This window comes from Anopheles nili, chromosome 2 (genome assembly GCF_943737925.1).
Source record: "Anopheles nili chromosome 2, idAnoNiliSN_F5_01, whole genome shotgun sequence".
Taxonomy (NCBI): domain Eukaryota; kingdom Metazoa; phylum Arthropoda; class Insecta; order Diptera; family Culicidae; genus Anopheles; species Anopheles nili.
Genome location: NC_071291.1, coordinates 14729276 through 14745866, shown reverse-complemented (window position 1 = coordinate 14745866; position 16591 = coordinate 14729276). Strand labels below are relative to the sequence as shown.

At 46.5% G+C, this 16591-nt stretch overlaps 3 protein-coding genes across 3 annotated transcripts in view; 1 reads left to right on the top strand and 2 right to left on the bottom strand.

The window, feature by feature from the left end:
• The first annotated feature begins 2010 nt into the window (after window positions 1-2010).
• LOC128732061 (60S ribosomal protein L3) lies at window positions 2011-5613 on the top strand. The gene is made up of 6 exons (XM_053825223.1): window positions 2011-2041; window positions 2395-2587; window positions 2803-2971; window positions 3702-3837; window positions 4188-4577; window positions 4871-5613. The coding sequence occupies exons 1-6, from the start codon at window positions 2039-2041 to the stop codon at window positions 5231-5233; spliced, it is 1254 nt and encodes a 417-aa protein (XP_053681198.1). The 5' UTR covers window positions 2011-2038; the 3' UTR covers window positions 5234-5613.
• Window positions 5614-5751: 138 nt separating this feature from the next.
• On the bottom strand, window positions 5752-6609 carry LOC128732062 (uncharacterized). Its single transcript, XM_053825224.1, has 2 exons — window positions 6427-6609; window positions 5752-6353 (listed from the first exon to the last, which is right to left on the bottom strand). The coding sequence occupies exons 1-2, from the start codon at window positions 6606-6608 to the stop codon at window positions 6209-6211; spliced, it is 327 nt and encodes a 108-aa protein (XP_053681199.1). The 5' UTR covers window position 6609; the 3' UTR covers window positions 5752-6208.
• A 2817-nt stretch (window positions 6610-9426) lies between these two features.
• Window positions 9427-16591, bottom strand: part of LOC128730354 (glypican-6) — a 50863-nt gene continuing 43698 nt past the window's right edge. Inside the window, exons 3-8 of the mRNA XM_053823402.1 lie at window positions 11747-11981; window positions 11514-11670; window positions 11169-11435; window positions 10393-11099; window positions 10142-10314; window positions 9427-10072 (exon numbers count right to left, since the gene is read on the bottom strand). Of these exons, the coding sequence (XP_053679377.1) occupies window positions 9636-10072; window positions 10142-10314; window positions 10393-11099; window positions 11169-11435; window positions 11514-11670; window positions 11747-11981 (1976 nt within the window). The 3' untranslated portion in view covers window positions 9427-9635. The remainder of the gene's footprint in view (window positions 10073-10141; window positions 10315-10392; window positions 11100-11168; window positions 11436-11513; window positions 11671-11746; window positions 11982-16591) is intronic.

Sequence of the window (16591 nt, the reverse complement as noted above, 5' to 3'; positions counted from 1 at the left end):
ACCAATGCCAAGAAAAGGTAGGAAAAAGAAAGTTCCAGAAGAAGCTACTCAATTGACAAGATTGCCGGTAGAAGATCAACAACCTCAAAAAAAATCTGAAGAAATAAAAGAACTGGAAGAACCAGCAACAATCGCGAACAACGATAAAGAAGTAAAAAAAATAACTAGAAAAGGTCGTCCGCGGAAGAATGATTTGGCAAAAGATAGTGAATCGATCAGTTTATCTTTAAATGGTCAGGGATTTCCAGAAAGCTCGATAAGTCACACTATAGAAGAGAATATTGTTCATACACAAGCAGAATTAATTGTGAACAACGATAAAGACGGTAAAAAGCCATTGCTTAGAAAGAGTCGCAGGCAAAAAAATGTTTCACAGGAATCAAATCAATCCTCCAGTGTACCTATAGGAGATCAGGAACCTATCCATGTTTCTGTAGATCACACCGAAGAAGAGAATATAAATCAAAAAGATGCAGTAGTGAACATAAAGATTGCTAAAGAGGTGAAAGAAATAGCAGTTAGGAAAGGTCGTACGCGGAAAAATGTCCCAGATACAAATAATATTCCGCATATAGACGATAAGGATCAAACAAACATTTCACCCGAAAACACTCAAGGGGAGGAGACTGGTAAAAAAGATACAGATGCAGTTGTGAAAAACGGTAAGGAATTAAAAAAACCTGCAGTAAGAAAAGGTCGTGGGCAAAAAAATGTAGTTGAAAAAGATGAATTGCACCATTCAAAACTAAGTGAGGATCATGATTTGTTAGTTACTGAGGAGGATATCAATGGTGGAAAGGTGGAAAAACTACAAAAATTAGCCACAAAAACTGGTCGTTCGCAAAAGACCAATTCAGAATCTGAATCTTTGGTTGTAAAAAAAGCGCGACCAGCGGAATACTCTTCATTGGAAGAGGATGAAAAAATATTAGCAAAAGAAAAACAAACGATGGAAAATGCTGCTACACCACTTAGGCAAAGCCGTAGACGTAAAGAGATTGCAAAAATGGAAGCGGTAAATTTGGAATCGCCACATATACCCAAGAACGATGCAACACCAGCCGAAAAGGTAAAACGTTCTAGGCGTTTACTAGAAACTAAATGTTTAGATAGTACACCCAGTACTTCTTTCACTTCTACTGGTCGAAACAATATAACAGGAGACGAGATAACGGTAATGGATGCTAAGAATGAGGAAGCTCAACCTAGAAAGGGAAAATCTGTTCCAAAGACAAAATCATCCAAGGTTTCCGGAACGATTTCAGAAAATGTTACAGCCGATAACGCGCCGGTGAAAAGAACTCGCGCCAAACGAAATTGAATCTTATTTGTATCGATGAAATGTTTGCTACGATAATTTTCGATAATTTAAGTTTTTTTTTCTTATGACATGCAAGCTAATATTTTAATTGGTCGTTGTAATAATTAAAATATCATAATAAATTTTAATTATAATTTATAAATTTAAGGCATTATAAGGTTTTTGTTATGCCTACAAATCGATCTACGTTTATCGTTAAAAATTTTCAACTATGTTGCAATCTCAGGTTTTTAAGGGCTATCATTGCATAGATTTTCATTTCAAACAGTAACCCGAAGAGATCATTATGGTTTTATACGTATGTAAATCAAGAAAAAAAACTTAAATAAAAGTAGATTTTAAACTTCCAACCATACAAAGATTTCAGGAACTTATTCAACCGTGTGATATACATTTTCATACAAAACAAATCTGTGGTGAAAATGAGGAACGATCAAGAAAATAAAATAAACTAACATCCTAAAGTGGAAAAGATATTGTTACATATTATTTTCCTTCGACGAAATTTCGGACCAACTAGAAAATCCAACTATGGGTGAAACCTGGTTCTCGTTTTATGATAACGTCTTTTTGTGACACATATTGTGAGTGAAATATCCCCGCCATAGATGGTTTGTCAGCTGTCAAAGATAGACGGGCTAGAAGCCTCGCATCCGCTTTGCACTGTTTCTTTTCCGATTTGTACCTCGTGGAAAGAGGACGTATTCGTGTCTCAAGATGGTAAGTTGAAATAATTGCTTGTGGCTTTTAACACTGTAAATGTTGTAACTTGGTTTGGTCAAGCGACTGATCATGTTTAGAAAATAATTTAAAATCCAGTATAAACACTATGGTTTATAGTTGCGAAAGCGTATACGCCATTAGTTCACACGTGTGCATTGGCCATCCTGCTTGAAGCTCATTTCTATTAATATATGTGTTTTCGCTAGTTAATGATTTAATTCTATCACACATCGGTTCGCGAATTATTCGATTCCGTTTTAATTTGGCTTCCCTAGGAAAAGCCACTGATCTGTGCATTTTCGAGTTTTGATAGCATTTTTCTAACCTCACTTTTTGTCGTATCGTTACAGTCTCATCGTAAGTTTTCAGCGCCACGCCATGGCTCCATGGCTTTCTACCCCAAGAAACGCGCCTCGCGTCATCAGGGTAGAGTAAAGGCTTTTCCGAAGGATGATGCCTCGAAGCCGGTGCATCTCACCGCCTTCCTGGCTTACAAGGCCGGTATGACTCATATCGTTCGTGAAGCCGACCGACCGGGTTCAAGTGAGTATCGGCGTCAATACGCACTATTGTATGGAAGATGTGTGCTTTACTGTGATGATTTTTATATTAATCGTTTACGTACTTCTGAACGATCTATGATTACAAACCAGTTTAGAACTAGGGCTGTCTGAAAGTATAGCAAACATTTCCATTAAGGTTGATTTCACGGTGTAATACGAATCATCATTAATGCTTGTGTTTCGTTTTTCTTTCAGAAATCAATAAAAAGGAGGTTGTCGAGGCGGTTACGATCCTCGAAACGCCGCCAATCGTTGTCGTCGGAGCTGTCGGTTATATCGAAACTCCGTTCGGACCACGTGCGTTGTGCAACGTTTGGGCGCAGCATTTGTCCGAGGAGTGCCGTCGTCGTTTCTACAAGAACTGGTAAGTATATTTTCCCATCTCAACGATGGAAGCAGAAGAGCTAAAAAAACTACGTTTGCATATGTTACCGAAATGGGAATTTTTCCTATACGAACTTGATACTCAAGAAAAGGAATTAGGACACTGGGTGCAAATGCTCATGATGAGATTCGCCATTTATGGCAAGATGTCTGAATACTCATGTTCGAAAACTTTCTCTGCTGCCTTCCTACTGATAGCTTTGTGACATGTGCCTATTATTCCACGAATCCACTTGTATTAATTATTTCGTTTTTTTGGTAACTTGCATGCGTTACGTATATACTTCCTTTGAGCGTTTTGGATGTATTAATTAACAAAGAAAAAAATGAAGCCCTTCGATCACTGCAAGAGGGTTTTACCAGTTGGTCATGTAAGCCAAACAAATTCGAACGGGGATCGTCCTCGTGAGATTGTTGTTCTGGTGACCATGCCAAGGGAACATGCTGTCCTCCGCTCTGATGACGATTGTGAATAGCCCCACTCTATCGCATTGTCACAGATGAGGCCGGTTCCCTTTTTTCTCTTTCACGCTGATCGACGGATCGAAAAGTAGTTACAACACGGGAACGGTCATAGTTCCGCGGCCCAGAAACGCTCATCTTCGAATTCCTCATGATGGCTTGTTAAGGAAATAAGCCCTCTCCCAACTGTTCGTTTCGTCGACCGTTTAAGCATATTGCTTCCATGTGGATGTTCTTATTTATTGAAGGCATGCGAGCAAGAAGAAGGCTTTCACCAAGGCCTCGAAGAAGTGGACCGATGATCTAGGCAAGAAGTCGATCGAGGACACTTTCAAGAAAATGGTGCGCTACTGCAAGTTCATCCGTGTCATCGCACACTCGCAGGTACGTAAGCTCGCGGTTATACTGATTGCAAAAAGTCACACGCGACATGATTTACCTCGCGGAGGGTTTTCAGCTCTGAAAACTCACCGTTCGGGGGCCGGCAATGGTAGTTCAATCCAGGGCTGTTCCTCGGTGTCGCAGATTGAATTGCCCCTTCTTGGGTTTCCCGGGAAGTGTGGCTAAGGACGGTATATTCCTTAACTTTCGTTGTAGCTCTTTGGGCTGTGATCACGGAGATAAACCATACTGTGCACATTTCACTTTCCATCACAATTCATGATTCCCATCATCACCTCCGACCGATACCGATTCTGTAGTGTACCGAGCACCGTTTTCTTTTTTCCCTTCAGATTCGTTTGATCAAGCAGGGACAAAAGAAGGCCCATATCATCGAGATTCAGCTGAACGGTGGCACCATCGAGGATAAGGTCAACTGGGTGAAGGAACACCTGGAGAAGCCGATCCCGGTATCGCAGGTGTTCTCGCAGGACGAGATGATCGATTGCGTTGCCGTCACCAAGGGCAAGGGCTTCAAGGGTGTGACCAGCCGTTGGCACACGAAGAAGCTGCCGCGCAAGACGCACAAGGGTCTGCGTAAGGTCGCTTGTATCGGTGCGTGGCATCCATCGCGTGTCGCCTTCACCGTTGCCCGTGCTGGTCAGAAGGGTTACCATCACCGTACGGAGCTTAACAAGAAGATCTACCGTCTCGGAGCGGGCATCCACACCAAGGATGGCAAGGTAAGCAATGCACATTTCGTGTTTTGGTTCAGGTGCCTGAAAGCAATATTTGTTTCTCCATGTTTTTTTTCTAACGAGTTCTTTGTCTCATTCGTGAAACATTGTGATGATACTTAAATATTGCCGACATCAATTTAATACAATACTTATATGAATACACTATGGATACATAATGATAGGACTGATCTGTTTCACGAGACAAATGTTGCTCGACATCAATCGCGTGATTGTGGCAAGGTTTCCAGTTTGATTAATGGACAATCTTTATCTTTTGTCTACACACACACCTTTAGGTTATCAAGAACAGCGCCGCCACTGAGTACGATCTGACCGACAAATCGATTACGCCCATGGGTGGCTTCCCGTTCTACGGAGAAATCAACCAGGACTTCGTCATGATCAAGGGCTGCTGCATCGGTGCCAAGCGTCGCGTCATCACACTCCGCAAGTCGTTGCTGGTGCACACGAAGCGTTCCGCGCTCGAACAAATCAAGCTCAAGTTCATCGATACGTCGTCGAAGATGGGACACGGACGCTTCCAGACGCCGGCTGACAAGCGCGCCTACTACGGTGTGCTCAAGAAGGACCGCATTCGCGAAGAGAAGGCTCAGGCCGCCGCGGCTGCTGCTGCTGCCGCTGCCAAGCCTACGGCATAACGCTAAAAGGGTGAATTTTGCATCTTTGCTACGACGGACACTGACAATTCCCATGTGACCATGGACGCATCGTGCATCTTATGTCATGAGTGAGGTTTGTGTCGGTTTAGGCGTACGCAAAAATATTTCCAAAATCCAATAAAATGAAACGCGTTTCTGGCACCCAACGTGTGCATTGGGAAAGCGAATTAAACAAAATATCGCGTGTTGCATAAAATCTGCTCCTTTGATGACCAGGTCCTTGGTTATCAGTATGCCAGAAACAGTCAATTGGTATTTCCATGGCTGCAGCTACCCATCCCTGGTGCATCCCCGATGTCCTGTAGACCCTGCGTCGCTGGATCCAGCTAACGTCCAGTTAATCTGCATTTTCTGGAGAACGCCTTTCAGGACTGGCATGTGCCCGGCAATCGAATGATAATAGACAATATCCATAGTCAACTACATTTTCTGTTCTTTTATTTCCTAGATTCTTATCAGAAAATATCTCAGACGATACTTAAAATAATTCTACCAACAGAAAATTCGCACCTGTTCCGATGGCTTAAGGTTGAAGCTATTTGTTTTTATTCAATTGCTTCTTATCGCACAGACGGATGTTTTCATTTGAACGGCTAGTAATCGCAGCTTAGTGCCCTGTTTAGAGAGAGTGAAGCGTGATAACACCGTTCCGTTTGTTCCTTACACATGTAACTTAATATGAAGGATTGTTTACTTATTTCCAGGTTTTTTCTTTTCACTTCTGCTAGAGTTCTTACATAAGTTATTGCTATGTGGGATAAGGCAATTTTTGCCGACCTATCGGAAGATTGAAAGCAGTATTCGCCGTCTTTCCATCGATCATCGGCTAGATATGCTTAATGTTCTCGCAAACTTTACATTTCTAGCATTCCTATACATTCGATTATCAGGGAGTGGACACTGTCCATGGTTGATGAGTAATAAGTCCCGCTAAAGCAGTCCCGAAGTCGAAGGTTAGGAGAACGGGACGCGACAATTTGGGCATTCCTGCTTGTTTCGCTGCCACTTCGATATGCATACAATGTGGAATGAATGCTTACACGGTAACGTCCAGTAGTTTGAGGAGAGTATTTTCTCCAGGCAGATAGTGCAAAAAATGCTGTTTGACGGAGAGAAGTGGTGTAATTTACCAAAGCGACTGTTTGATTTCCCTTTCGATAGTGCATACTTACTCTTCGTTGTCGTCGTCATGTCCACTCCATCGAGTTTTTCTGGTGCTGCTCGAGACATTACTTCGTGCGTAGTGTGGCTGCTGCTCCTGCTGCTGCCGATTCGTGTAGTAGATTAAACCGATGGCGGCTAGCGTCATGATGCTTAAACCGGAAGCGATTGCAAACAATTGCCCCAACACCATTTTGCACTATTTTCGAAATGATATGAATTTATTGCGCTCTACTGTATTGTTAAAATGTTGGTTCTGCAGCACTCTTGCAATATCAACAATAACAACCATCTAATGGCGCTGAATAGTTTGTGGTCAGGAAATTGTGAAATATGACAGCACCAACCCCGCTATGTTTATAAATGCGCGGTTAAATGTTAACATTTCCAAACTATATTTGATGTTACATGCTATTTTCCTTTAACCTCATAAGATAGCATTCGTTTTAAGGCTCAGTAACGCGTCAATAGAGCGAAAAATACTCTTGAAAATACCTATCCTTTCACACATTTGATTACTGTTACAAATTGTTCAAACATCTTTGCTCTCGTCGTAGTACAACCGATTGTATATGCACGTGAACCGCATTCCAGTCCCCTAGAGCAATCGGTGTATTCCTGTTTATTAATTAATATTATTGCAAAGCTTTTTAAGCCTGTTTCAATTGTGTGTTCGGGTAGAAAATGCCCTAATGAATGGAACTAGTAGAATTAGCAGCAAAATGGTTAATTTGTGTTTGATTTCATTGAATTTCATTTATTTTGCAGGTAGATTCTACAGGTAGCCTTGTACAGTTTTTATTTTCATAGCTATCATTAAACATCTTCGATAAAAAAGTTGCTAACAATTTACAAATTTTTTGCTAATGGTTTAACTAATAGATGCACACACCATACTGCAAACAAATAAATACGCTGAGTATATGCTGATTAGAAGCGATTTAACAGCGCGCAAAACGGAGGTGGTCATATGAACAAAAGCGAACAAAAGTTGCTTCACCATGAATCGGGCATAACGGAGAACATTTTTCACGATAGTAACAGGAGAGCATACCAGCTAAGAGGTAACACTTTCTCGGAACAGGAGACACAAACTGTGCTACTTCGTATGACATTGTATAACACGAACTGTATGCCACTTCCGGGGCACAAAAAGCTTTCTAAACTTACTCATAGATGGTCAAACCCTGTGCCACAGATGGCGCTAGAGACGCTACAGAAAATTATAAGTGAAGCATTCAGTTCAAAAAACAAGACAGGTGCGCAGAAACAACATCCACGATTTCACGAAATTTCGGACCGAAAGTATCAGGAGAGCATGTTTTTTTTTTTATAAAAGGGTTTTTTTATTTCCAGTTTCGTTAATTGTGCCTCTTCAGTCACTCGGCCACTTTCACTATCATCATTCTCGCTGGTGGAAACTTATTTCATTACGCATAATATTTCCCCCCCATTATTCCACGACACTTCACACTTCGCTTACGTACTGGTTTGCTTTTATGTACCGCTGGGGATTTCATCACCCCGTTTACTTGTTTTACTTTACACACATGCAGCAGCGCGCTAGTATACTCGGAAAGGCTTGTTCGGTCGGATAGTCTCTACAGCACCGCCGTGGTGCATTTCGGTTAGCTCCTCTCGCGTGCCAGCTCGAGGTTTGCTCCGGAAAGGTTGGCACACCCGGCGGAACATCGTCACGTCTTCGAACGTAACGCTGCTAGCACGTCGTCCTTTCGTTCACCTGTGGCTACTAAAACCCCTACACTGCTACTTGGGAGTCCTTGTTACGCTATTTACAGTTACTTCTACTTGGCCCAACGTGGCTGCACAGTGCGTTCGTTCCTCTGAGAAACGAATTGTGGATTTGTATCGTTTTGCTTGTGCTTGCGCATCTCCACCTGTGGCCGATATGGATCGTTCAATGGGTTTGGGTGGCATTGTTGATAAGAAATATAGCCGGCTGTTCAGCCAGCCTCAGTCAGACAAAAGCGACAAACGCGCGAGCTCTCGATCGCCTGTGCGAGAGATGTACAACGGTGCACCCATTTCTTCCTAGCTGGATAATAAAGTTTTAACCCAGAAGCTAATGCGATACGGATACAATAAGCTAAAATAATATAATGATAAATATGTTTCCCCACGCGCCATTTTCGAACAGCTGCTTGTCTTCAGGACCGTTCGACGTTCGATGTTACAACACCACATTCTATTGCGTTGCGCTAGGGTTCTTCTGCTCCTGCTGCAGGCTCGGAACATGGTCCTTTTTATCCTGATCTTAACCATCCGCCAAACAAAAAGGGCGATGCTGTTAATGAGCCGCATTTTTGGCGAACCGTCGCCCCTTATTCAGTCCTATCTAAGGTATCACCTACTTAAGTAGCTCTAATCGTAGTTATTTACACGAAAGAAAGAAAAATAGATTAAAACGATTAAACACAATAATTTGACATTAACTAATCACATTGAAGCGTCTGTGTTAGCAAACGTGCGCGTGTCACATTCGATCAATTTGCGCTCTTTCTCTTCCTATCTCGCCCTGTATTACGGTTCATTACGATCACGAGATCACGAGATGTGTGCTTGGCGTAAGCGTTACGGTGACAAAAGATAAAAAAAACCCTTACGTGGCCACCGGCAGCAGCATCGGGGGATGTTTAAACTATTCAATTTGACTAGAGCTGGGAAAACGAATAAGGCCGAAACGCATATTAGTAATGAAATCGATTTCGTCTGCTGCCGGCCAGCCGGGGTTTTCGTCGTGTGCCACGGACAAGCTTGCACCCGGAAGTAAAGCTCCACTTGTGCGGATATCCGTCCCGGTGACGGTCACCCAATTGGAAATGTGAAGTCACTGGCGCTTTTGGTCGTATACAAGGCGAGGAAGCGTTTTTTTCTACGCACGCTTTACACTTTTTCGCTTAGCCAAAACTATCAGAGACAAAAAAAAACACAGAGCACAAAAGCATTAAAACGTGGATGGGGGGAGTTCCCATCCACGAAGGGGGGGTTGGTTCGTGATCCGCGTCATCAGGCAAAGGAACAAACCTCAGCAAGAGATTCGGTTCGGACTCGCGATTAAGTGGAGCGAACCGAATTTTCCCAAAAGTCAACACCCGACACCGGTACCCCCTGGTTAGCGGATGTGTGTCCCTTCCACGGCCCGGGTGCAGCAATCGATGGACACATCCTTGCGGCGGTCCTCGGGAAGTTGGGCAACAAATCACAGCAAATCGGCAATCAATCCACCGAACCACGCCATCGCGATGGGCAGGAAGAACCCAAGCATGGCTCGTTCGATCGACATTTCCGGCGTGGTTCCGGGTGTGCCACTTCCGGCGGAGCTTGTACCACTCGCACCGGAGGCACCACCTGATGCAGTGTCACCTCCCGCCAGACCGGGCGTGAAACCGGAACGGGAGTGCGTGTAATCGAGGTCGTTGTTGGTGACACCATTGCCAAAATCACCACCAGGACCTCCGCCTGCGCCGACGTTGCCACCTCCATCGAAGAAGATCTTGGGCGGTTTGAATTCACCGGTCGGTTCCGGTCGCCGCTCGTTCGGTACCTCGATCTCCCAGAGACCCGTACCGGAACCGTCGTGGTCTTCATCATCGATACCGCTGCCCTGACCGGATCCACTGCCGTAGTAACCGTCCTCTGTAAACGGAATAAGAATGGTGTGAATTAGTGTCGTTTGCGTGGGTGAGTATTTGGTGCGTGTCCTACCTTGATCGTTCCATTCGACGTCGTGACCGATGTAAGCATTGCTGAGGTGGCTTACGGCCGTTCGCAACACAAATAGCTGCTGCTGAACGATCGTGCTTGGGCGCGCCTGAAACACTCGATTGGGAAACTCCGGGTTTGTGTCCGTTTCTCCGGCGATGATCGTCGGTTGGTAGCTATGGGAAGGACCAGGAAACATGGCCGTTAGTTCAACTGCAAGAGTGATGGAAACACTCCCAGGGACGATCACTTACCGATCGATTGTGGTTCCGTTCCAGCAGGTGGCATCGTTCGTTGGTGGTTCCGCAATTTCCTCGTTGTTACACAGCATGTACGGTAGTTGCGTCCAGAATCGCTTCGAACTGGTCACCTTCTGGCGGATGTCCTTCACCAACCGATCTATCATCGGGTCACGGTTGTTGTGGTCGTCTTCGTCGTCCGTTTGTTTGCGGCCGCCCTTGTTCTTTCGTCGGTTTGCTCGTCCTCCTGCTCCGCTGCCATTTCCACTACCGGCTGATGCGTGGTGCCCGGAAGATGAACCCGTTAGTCCGCTTACCGGAGGACCATTGCTGTTTGTGAACTGCACATCACCGTCGGAGAACTGCAGTGGTTCGTATTTGAGCTCCCGGCTCGTGGAATCACCACCGGGACCGGCTCCGGCGGATCGTTTACTGATCCGTTGCTCGTTCATTCCGTCGTTCTCTTCGTGGAGATCCTGTTGTTCGCCTTCTTCATCGAACGTGAACTGGGAGTCAACCTCGGACGAATCCGGACTAGCGACGACAACCGACCGGTGCTCGATACTTTCCACCAGCGGAAGCTGCGGTTGTCCGGTGGCCATCATTGGGTGAGATTGGGCAAACTGTTGGCTTGAGCCACCGTCTAGCGATCGACGCATGCGACCCAGCGAAGGTTGTCCGCATCCTTGGAAGATGCGATCCGAGATGTCCTTTCCATTTTCCTGCAACGCACAAAACGATCCACATTAGATCCGATAGCAAAACACACAAGAAAAGGCTTACAAGCGTACCTGGAAGTTCATGATTGCCTCCGAAATCTTGATGTTGATCGGTTCGACCACCATGACGATGTTGAATGGACCGAGCAGGCGTTCCGAGACACGCTCCATCTTTGAGACGAACATGTCCCATTCCGTACCGACCTCGTCGAAGCTCGGGAAGCAACCTTTCATCACATTCACGCAGTACGATTGGCACGGTTTCTTCGTCTGACCAGCGCACACGTTACACGTGCTCATCCTGGTAAGAGCCGCCGTACATTCCGTCGACAAACGTACCTAAGAAATATCAGAAGGGAGAGAGAATATGATCGTATTAGACATTGGTGAATCCGGGAGGGCTTCCGGTTTACTTACATTGACCATGTTCCGGGCGGCTTCAGCTGCAGAGGCGAGGGACTGTGCGTAGGTTCGAGTCGCCACGAAGGATCGCTTGATCTGCACCGACAGCTTGTCTGGCACGTCTCCGAACGGTTTCAGCTCCTTCATGTGTTCGCTAACGCAACCAAGGTACCTGGAGATAGGAGAGCATACAGAGGTGAGTTTAGATCCAAGAACTATGTGCTTGTTGGCGGACTGGAGTCACTTACTTGTTGTCGAAGGTGTACTGAGCGTTCAGCACGGTGAACATCTTCTGAAACAGTATGTTAAAGAAGCGATCCATCGTCTCGGACAGGTCGACCTTGCCGTGTGAGTAGTAGCGTTCCAGCTCCCCAAACAGGTCCGAAAAGACGTACGAATTCTGCTCGTAGATCGTCCCGTACGTGCGCTTGAACATTGCGTGGAACTCGTGCTTCGATTCGTTGAGTAGCTGCTCGAAGAATTCTGTCAAAAAAAAAAACGAGGAAACCCAGGAAAAGATGCGATTAGTAATCTGACGATATGACGATGAGTTCTCTTCACAGTGTGTCCTACGCCGGTCGTCTAACGCCCGGGGAGGATTTATGAGATAAAGTGGGAAAATAAATCGTTCACCACCATCGGGGGAGACTCTTGGGGCGCTGATTTGACAAGACAGATATCAATCGAAACGTTGGCGTAACGCCCGTTACGTTCCATTTCACTTTAATGCATCTCTCCCCGCGCTTAGTGGCCGTCGGTCGCCGTATCAAGATTTAATTAATAGCACCGACACGGAGCAACCGCACGGTGCCACGATCATCTTCTCTGCGACGGTCTCATCCGCGCGGTATCAGATGTCTGATTTATCGATGCCATTCATTGGGGGTGTTAAAAGCCTTGGTCACACCAAAACCGCGGCAAACCGATCAGATCCGGCCGAGTTCAAGCCGGGTGTCATCGAGATTATGAGTTGCTGAGAAGAAAAAGCATCAAATCGCCGCTTCATTATCTTCAAACGGCTGGGGGATGCATGCAGGGATCCCGGTTGTGACACAGATTAACAGATCAGAGACACGAAGCGCTAATGAAATCATAAACTTCTAAGAACGCAAACACGAACACGGGTCTTGTTGTGTGATGTGGAAGAGTGGTTCCGAAATTGCAACGCACATGCGCGATTTAACTGCGATGCTGCTGGGTTATGACGGAGTGCTGCTCTGCGGAAACATCTGGCCTGGCTGGATTAACTGTGCCAGAGACGGCGACCATCTAGAGAAGAACCTTACAACACGCACCGTGACTAGCCCATATGGTGCGAGTGCGCTCTCCTATCGATAACCTCGATCAGTTTTATTTTCGCATCCATTTTCCAGCCCTCGTGATCGTGAGCGGGAAAGTCTCGTTACTTTGTCCTGCTCTAGGGGAGCACATTCACTAGTTTCTGGAGGAGCGAGAGTCGCTTACGTTTTGTGATCCGTATGGTAGTGGGGACTTTTAATGTTTGGAAAGTCTGACCTCAAATTAGAACCGAATCAATGGGGGTGAATGTCTAGCGAAAGGGACATACTTCTTCGTTGCTCGAGAGCATTTGCTATTTGTAACGTTTGAAGTATCAACGTGTTTCGGGTCACACTGAAGAATCTGTTTCCTTTTGCACCGCTAAAACAGCAAGCTTGAGAGATCAGTTAGAATCGCTTTCCAAACAATATCAGAATTTCCACTGAGGAACTTCAAACGATCGCATGTGTTCAACGATTCATTGCGTTTTGCACCACGCACGTCCAAAGGTCGCTGTAGTTCTTGGTCACCAGAAACGGGCAGACAAGCGGACATTTGGCCGATGGTTTCTCATCCTTCCGCCACGCCGGATTGCTTATGCCGTGCCCCTGTCCAGAAGGTCCAACAGCGCGGAGGCGTTAATTTGGAACCGAAGGTTGGCCGTAACGAGAAGCAAAATTAATGGCGTCAAATAAATTGATATGACATTCAGATTCATTCCAATGACAAATCGAACGAAAAAATGCCCCAACCGAGCGGTGTCGGTGTGTCGCTGTCGAAAAAGCAAAAACAAAAAAGGGATAAAAAACCACGGACCACGGAAAGAAGCCGCGATTAGATGCGAACAACGGCACGGAGAACGGACACGGAAGGCGCGTCACACCGACCAACAAACCCCTCCCGGGGGAGGAACAAGTTCTCCCACACTGATAAGTAATTTTGAAACAAACCAAAAAAATTAACAGACTCGCGAAACGACCCACCAGCGGGCAAACATGGCCACGGCGTTGTTTGACGTCATCTTTTCTCTTCGGTGGTGTCACCTTCGCGTTGTTTTGTGCCGTGGTTGCCACCTTCGCGGTCAATCGGGCGTGCCCTCAAGAGGACGCCCTACTTCTGCGACCCGTGCAGACAACGCGGCCACCACCAGTCCAGTCCAGTCGAAGAGAGAAGTTACGATCATGCTGCGCCGTGTTGATGATCAAATTGACTGTTTCGGGAGGGTGGTTTGATTGCTTTAAATTGCAACTCGAACAGGGGCGGCTTACATGAGCATCCCTCTACACGCGTTTTTCGCTCGTTGTGCCTTAACTAATCTTAACGGCTCTCGGTTCCGGGGGTGTGCATGTTGGGTGAAATTGAAACAATCGCTGGACGCTATGGTAAAGGGTGTGCTAGATCAGCAAGGCACTAGAAAACGCAACAGGCGCAACACGGCGTCGCTCACAATCGCTTCTGAGGCTGAGCTCCATAAACTCGTCGAATGCCGCGATTTCTAGCACATTGTCTGTGTCGGCTATTTGCCGCACCTAAGGCAGTCGATCTCACGCAAACTGCCTCCGTTTGAGCGTAGGTCTCTGCTCGGTTGTCCAATGTTGCATGACTTCGCAACCGACAAAAAGGCCCTTGCGTCCGGTCCACCGGTTTATCCAAAAAACAAACGAACAGGACACAAAACCCATCCACTTATCGCCACCGTCTGGAAGGTCTCCACCGTCTTTGAGACCTCCCCCCTAAGCAGCACGCAGAGTTGACACGGGGCTTCGTTGGCCGGCCAGGCCGAGAGGAAGAATCAAAAGGCACAACGTGCGCAACCGGGTGGTTCCCATCGTTTGTCATTATTAGCAACCAAATTAACATATTATTTCAATTATCCGGATGAAATATGCAAACAGGCTCGACGAAGCGGGACGTCGTTCGCTCGTCCCAGAAGGAATGATCGAGCAAAATTTCGACGTTCCCAAACGCTGGTGAAGGTGTGGGCGCAGCAGATTAGGTATTAGGCTGTCTCGCTGGTTGAAGAGTATGATGGAGGAGGCTTTGGGACGCGCTTCTTTCGGTTTGAATCTTTTGTTTTATGGTATTGTCTTTACCAAACCGACAGCTACTCATCCCCGGCATCTTGCGCTGACGGACTCCGCCGCCGTGTTCGTGGGTCGTGGGCAACAAACAGGTACTGTTGTGACAGCGAGGCACCTGCTGTGGAAGTACGTCCAAAACCCTCCTGGGACCTGTTCGTATAGACACTAGAGACGAACGAGAGGCAGCGATGATCGAGAAAGAGAGCGCGAGAGATGCGACTTCGGATGGGATCATCCGTTAAGAAGCGCTTTAGGAGCGATATTCGAAATGATCACTAATGAGGAACGCTTTTCGAGAGCTGCGAACGGGTAGAAGAGCTAACCGTGGATTCCAGGTATCATCATCGCAGCAAGATCTCGCACCATCCATGTGGCCACAACGTGGGGCAACGACGTTTCGGTAAGCAGCTTCCGGGTACGGATCCCAAAAATTCCGGACCGATCAACACGTTGATCTCTTCAGGTGACGTGCCAACTACAGCTGCTCTGTTCAGCTTCCGTCGCATCGAAGGGGCGTGTAGGCGCCTCGACATAACCTGCTCCACCGTTCGTAAATGGGTAGAGGTTTCCGAATGCCGAACCGAAGATAATTACCATCTCGGCCGGGAAGCTCGGACGGATGGTTGGGTTTTATGTGCGCCACTAAAAATCCGACATTGTTTGAATGTAATCAGCATGAGAATTGACAGTCCACTCGCGTTCAACGTTGGGCATATAACCGCCAGCAACCACCCGCGTGACACTCGGGCCAACAACTCTGCTAATGAAGCAACTACCTACGCACATGTGCCACCAGGACGTCGAGTGTGGCGTTGTGGTGTGTAGGCTGCAGGTTTCCGTTCGATAGGAGCGCAACCAGCAACCCGTTTTCGCAGCCAACACAACATGATTGCCCGATGACATCGAGTGTCTTTATAGTTGAGTTCTTTCTTTTTTTTTGTTTTCTGTCGTACTGTAATTATTTCGCGCACAGCTACCCATTACGGTAATGCAGAGAAGCGACGCGTTGGGTTGACAACCCCCCAGCTCCGGGTGCGTCCCATTTCGAGCGGCTTCGGGACGGTATCATCATTATCATTAAATCATCGATATTCATTGCCCTATAAAATATTCAACTACCCATGGCAGCCTGTGCTGGTCTCTCCTTTCCTTGATCGCCCACTGGAAAATCAGTTACCGTGGTCTGTTCAGAGGGTAGGGAAAAAAATATGGCATGCAAAAAAAAAAGGATGATATAAAGGGAAAACCTCCCTCGGTTGGGTGGTAACCGAGGCGATTAATTCCAGGTGCGCCATTGCCATTGCCAAGCCAGGATATGTCCCGCGATGTGTGCACCGGTGCATGCGAGGTGCATCTGCATCGTGGTGATGCTGCAGAAGCTGCAAATAGGCCATCATGGACATCAAGACCACATTGAGGGATGTAGGCGAGCTCCGGTTTCGTTCGACACCCGGTTTTTTTGCGACCTGCTCTCGTGTGTCGCTGGTGTGACCGTAGACGAACGGATAGGAAAATAACCCCCCTCCACACACACACGCATCCCGATGGGCTCATCATCCGTGGGGAGAGCGAAAAAAAAAAATTAAATGACACGAGGAAGGTTAATGGCTCGCACCGATCGAGGTGCCATTAAGCTGGAAGGTGGTACCAGAGTAGGGTTATGCATAAATTGGACGTGCCGTTGCAACGTGATATCGGCACTATCTCCTGTAGTGCTGCTTTGTGGCGTGATGG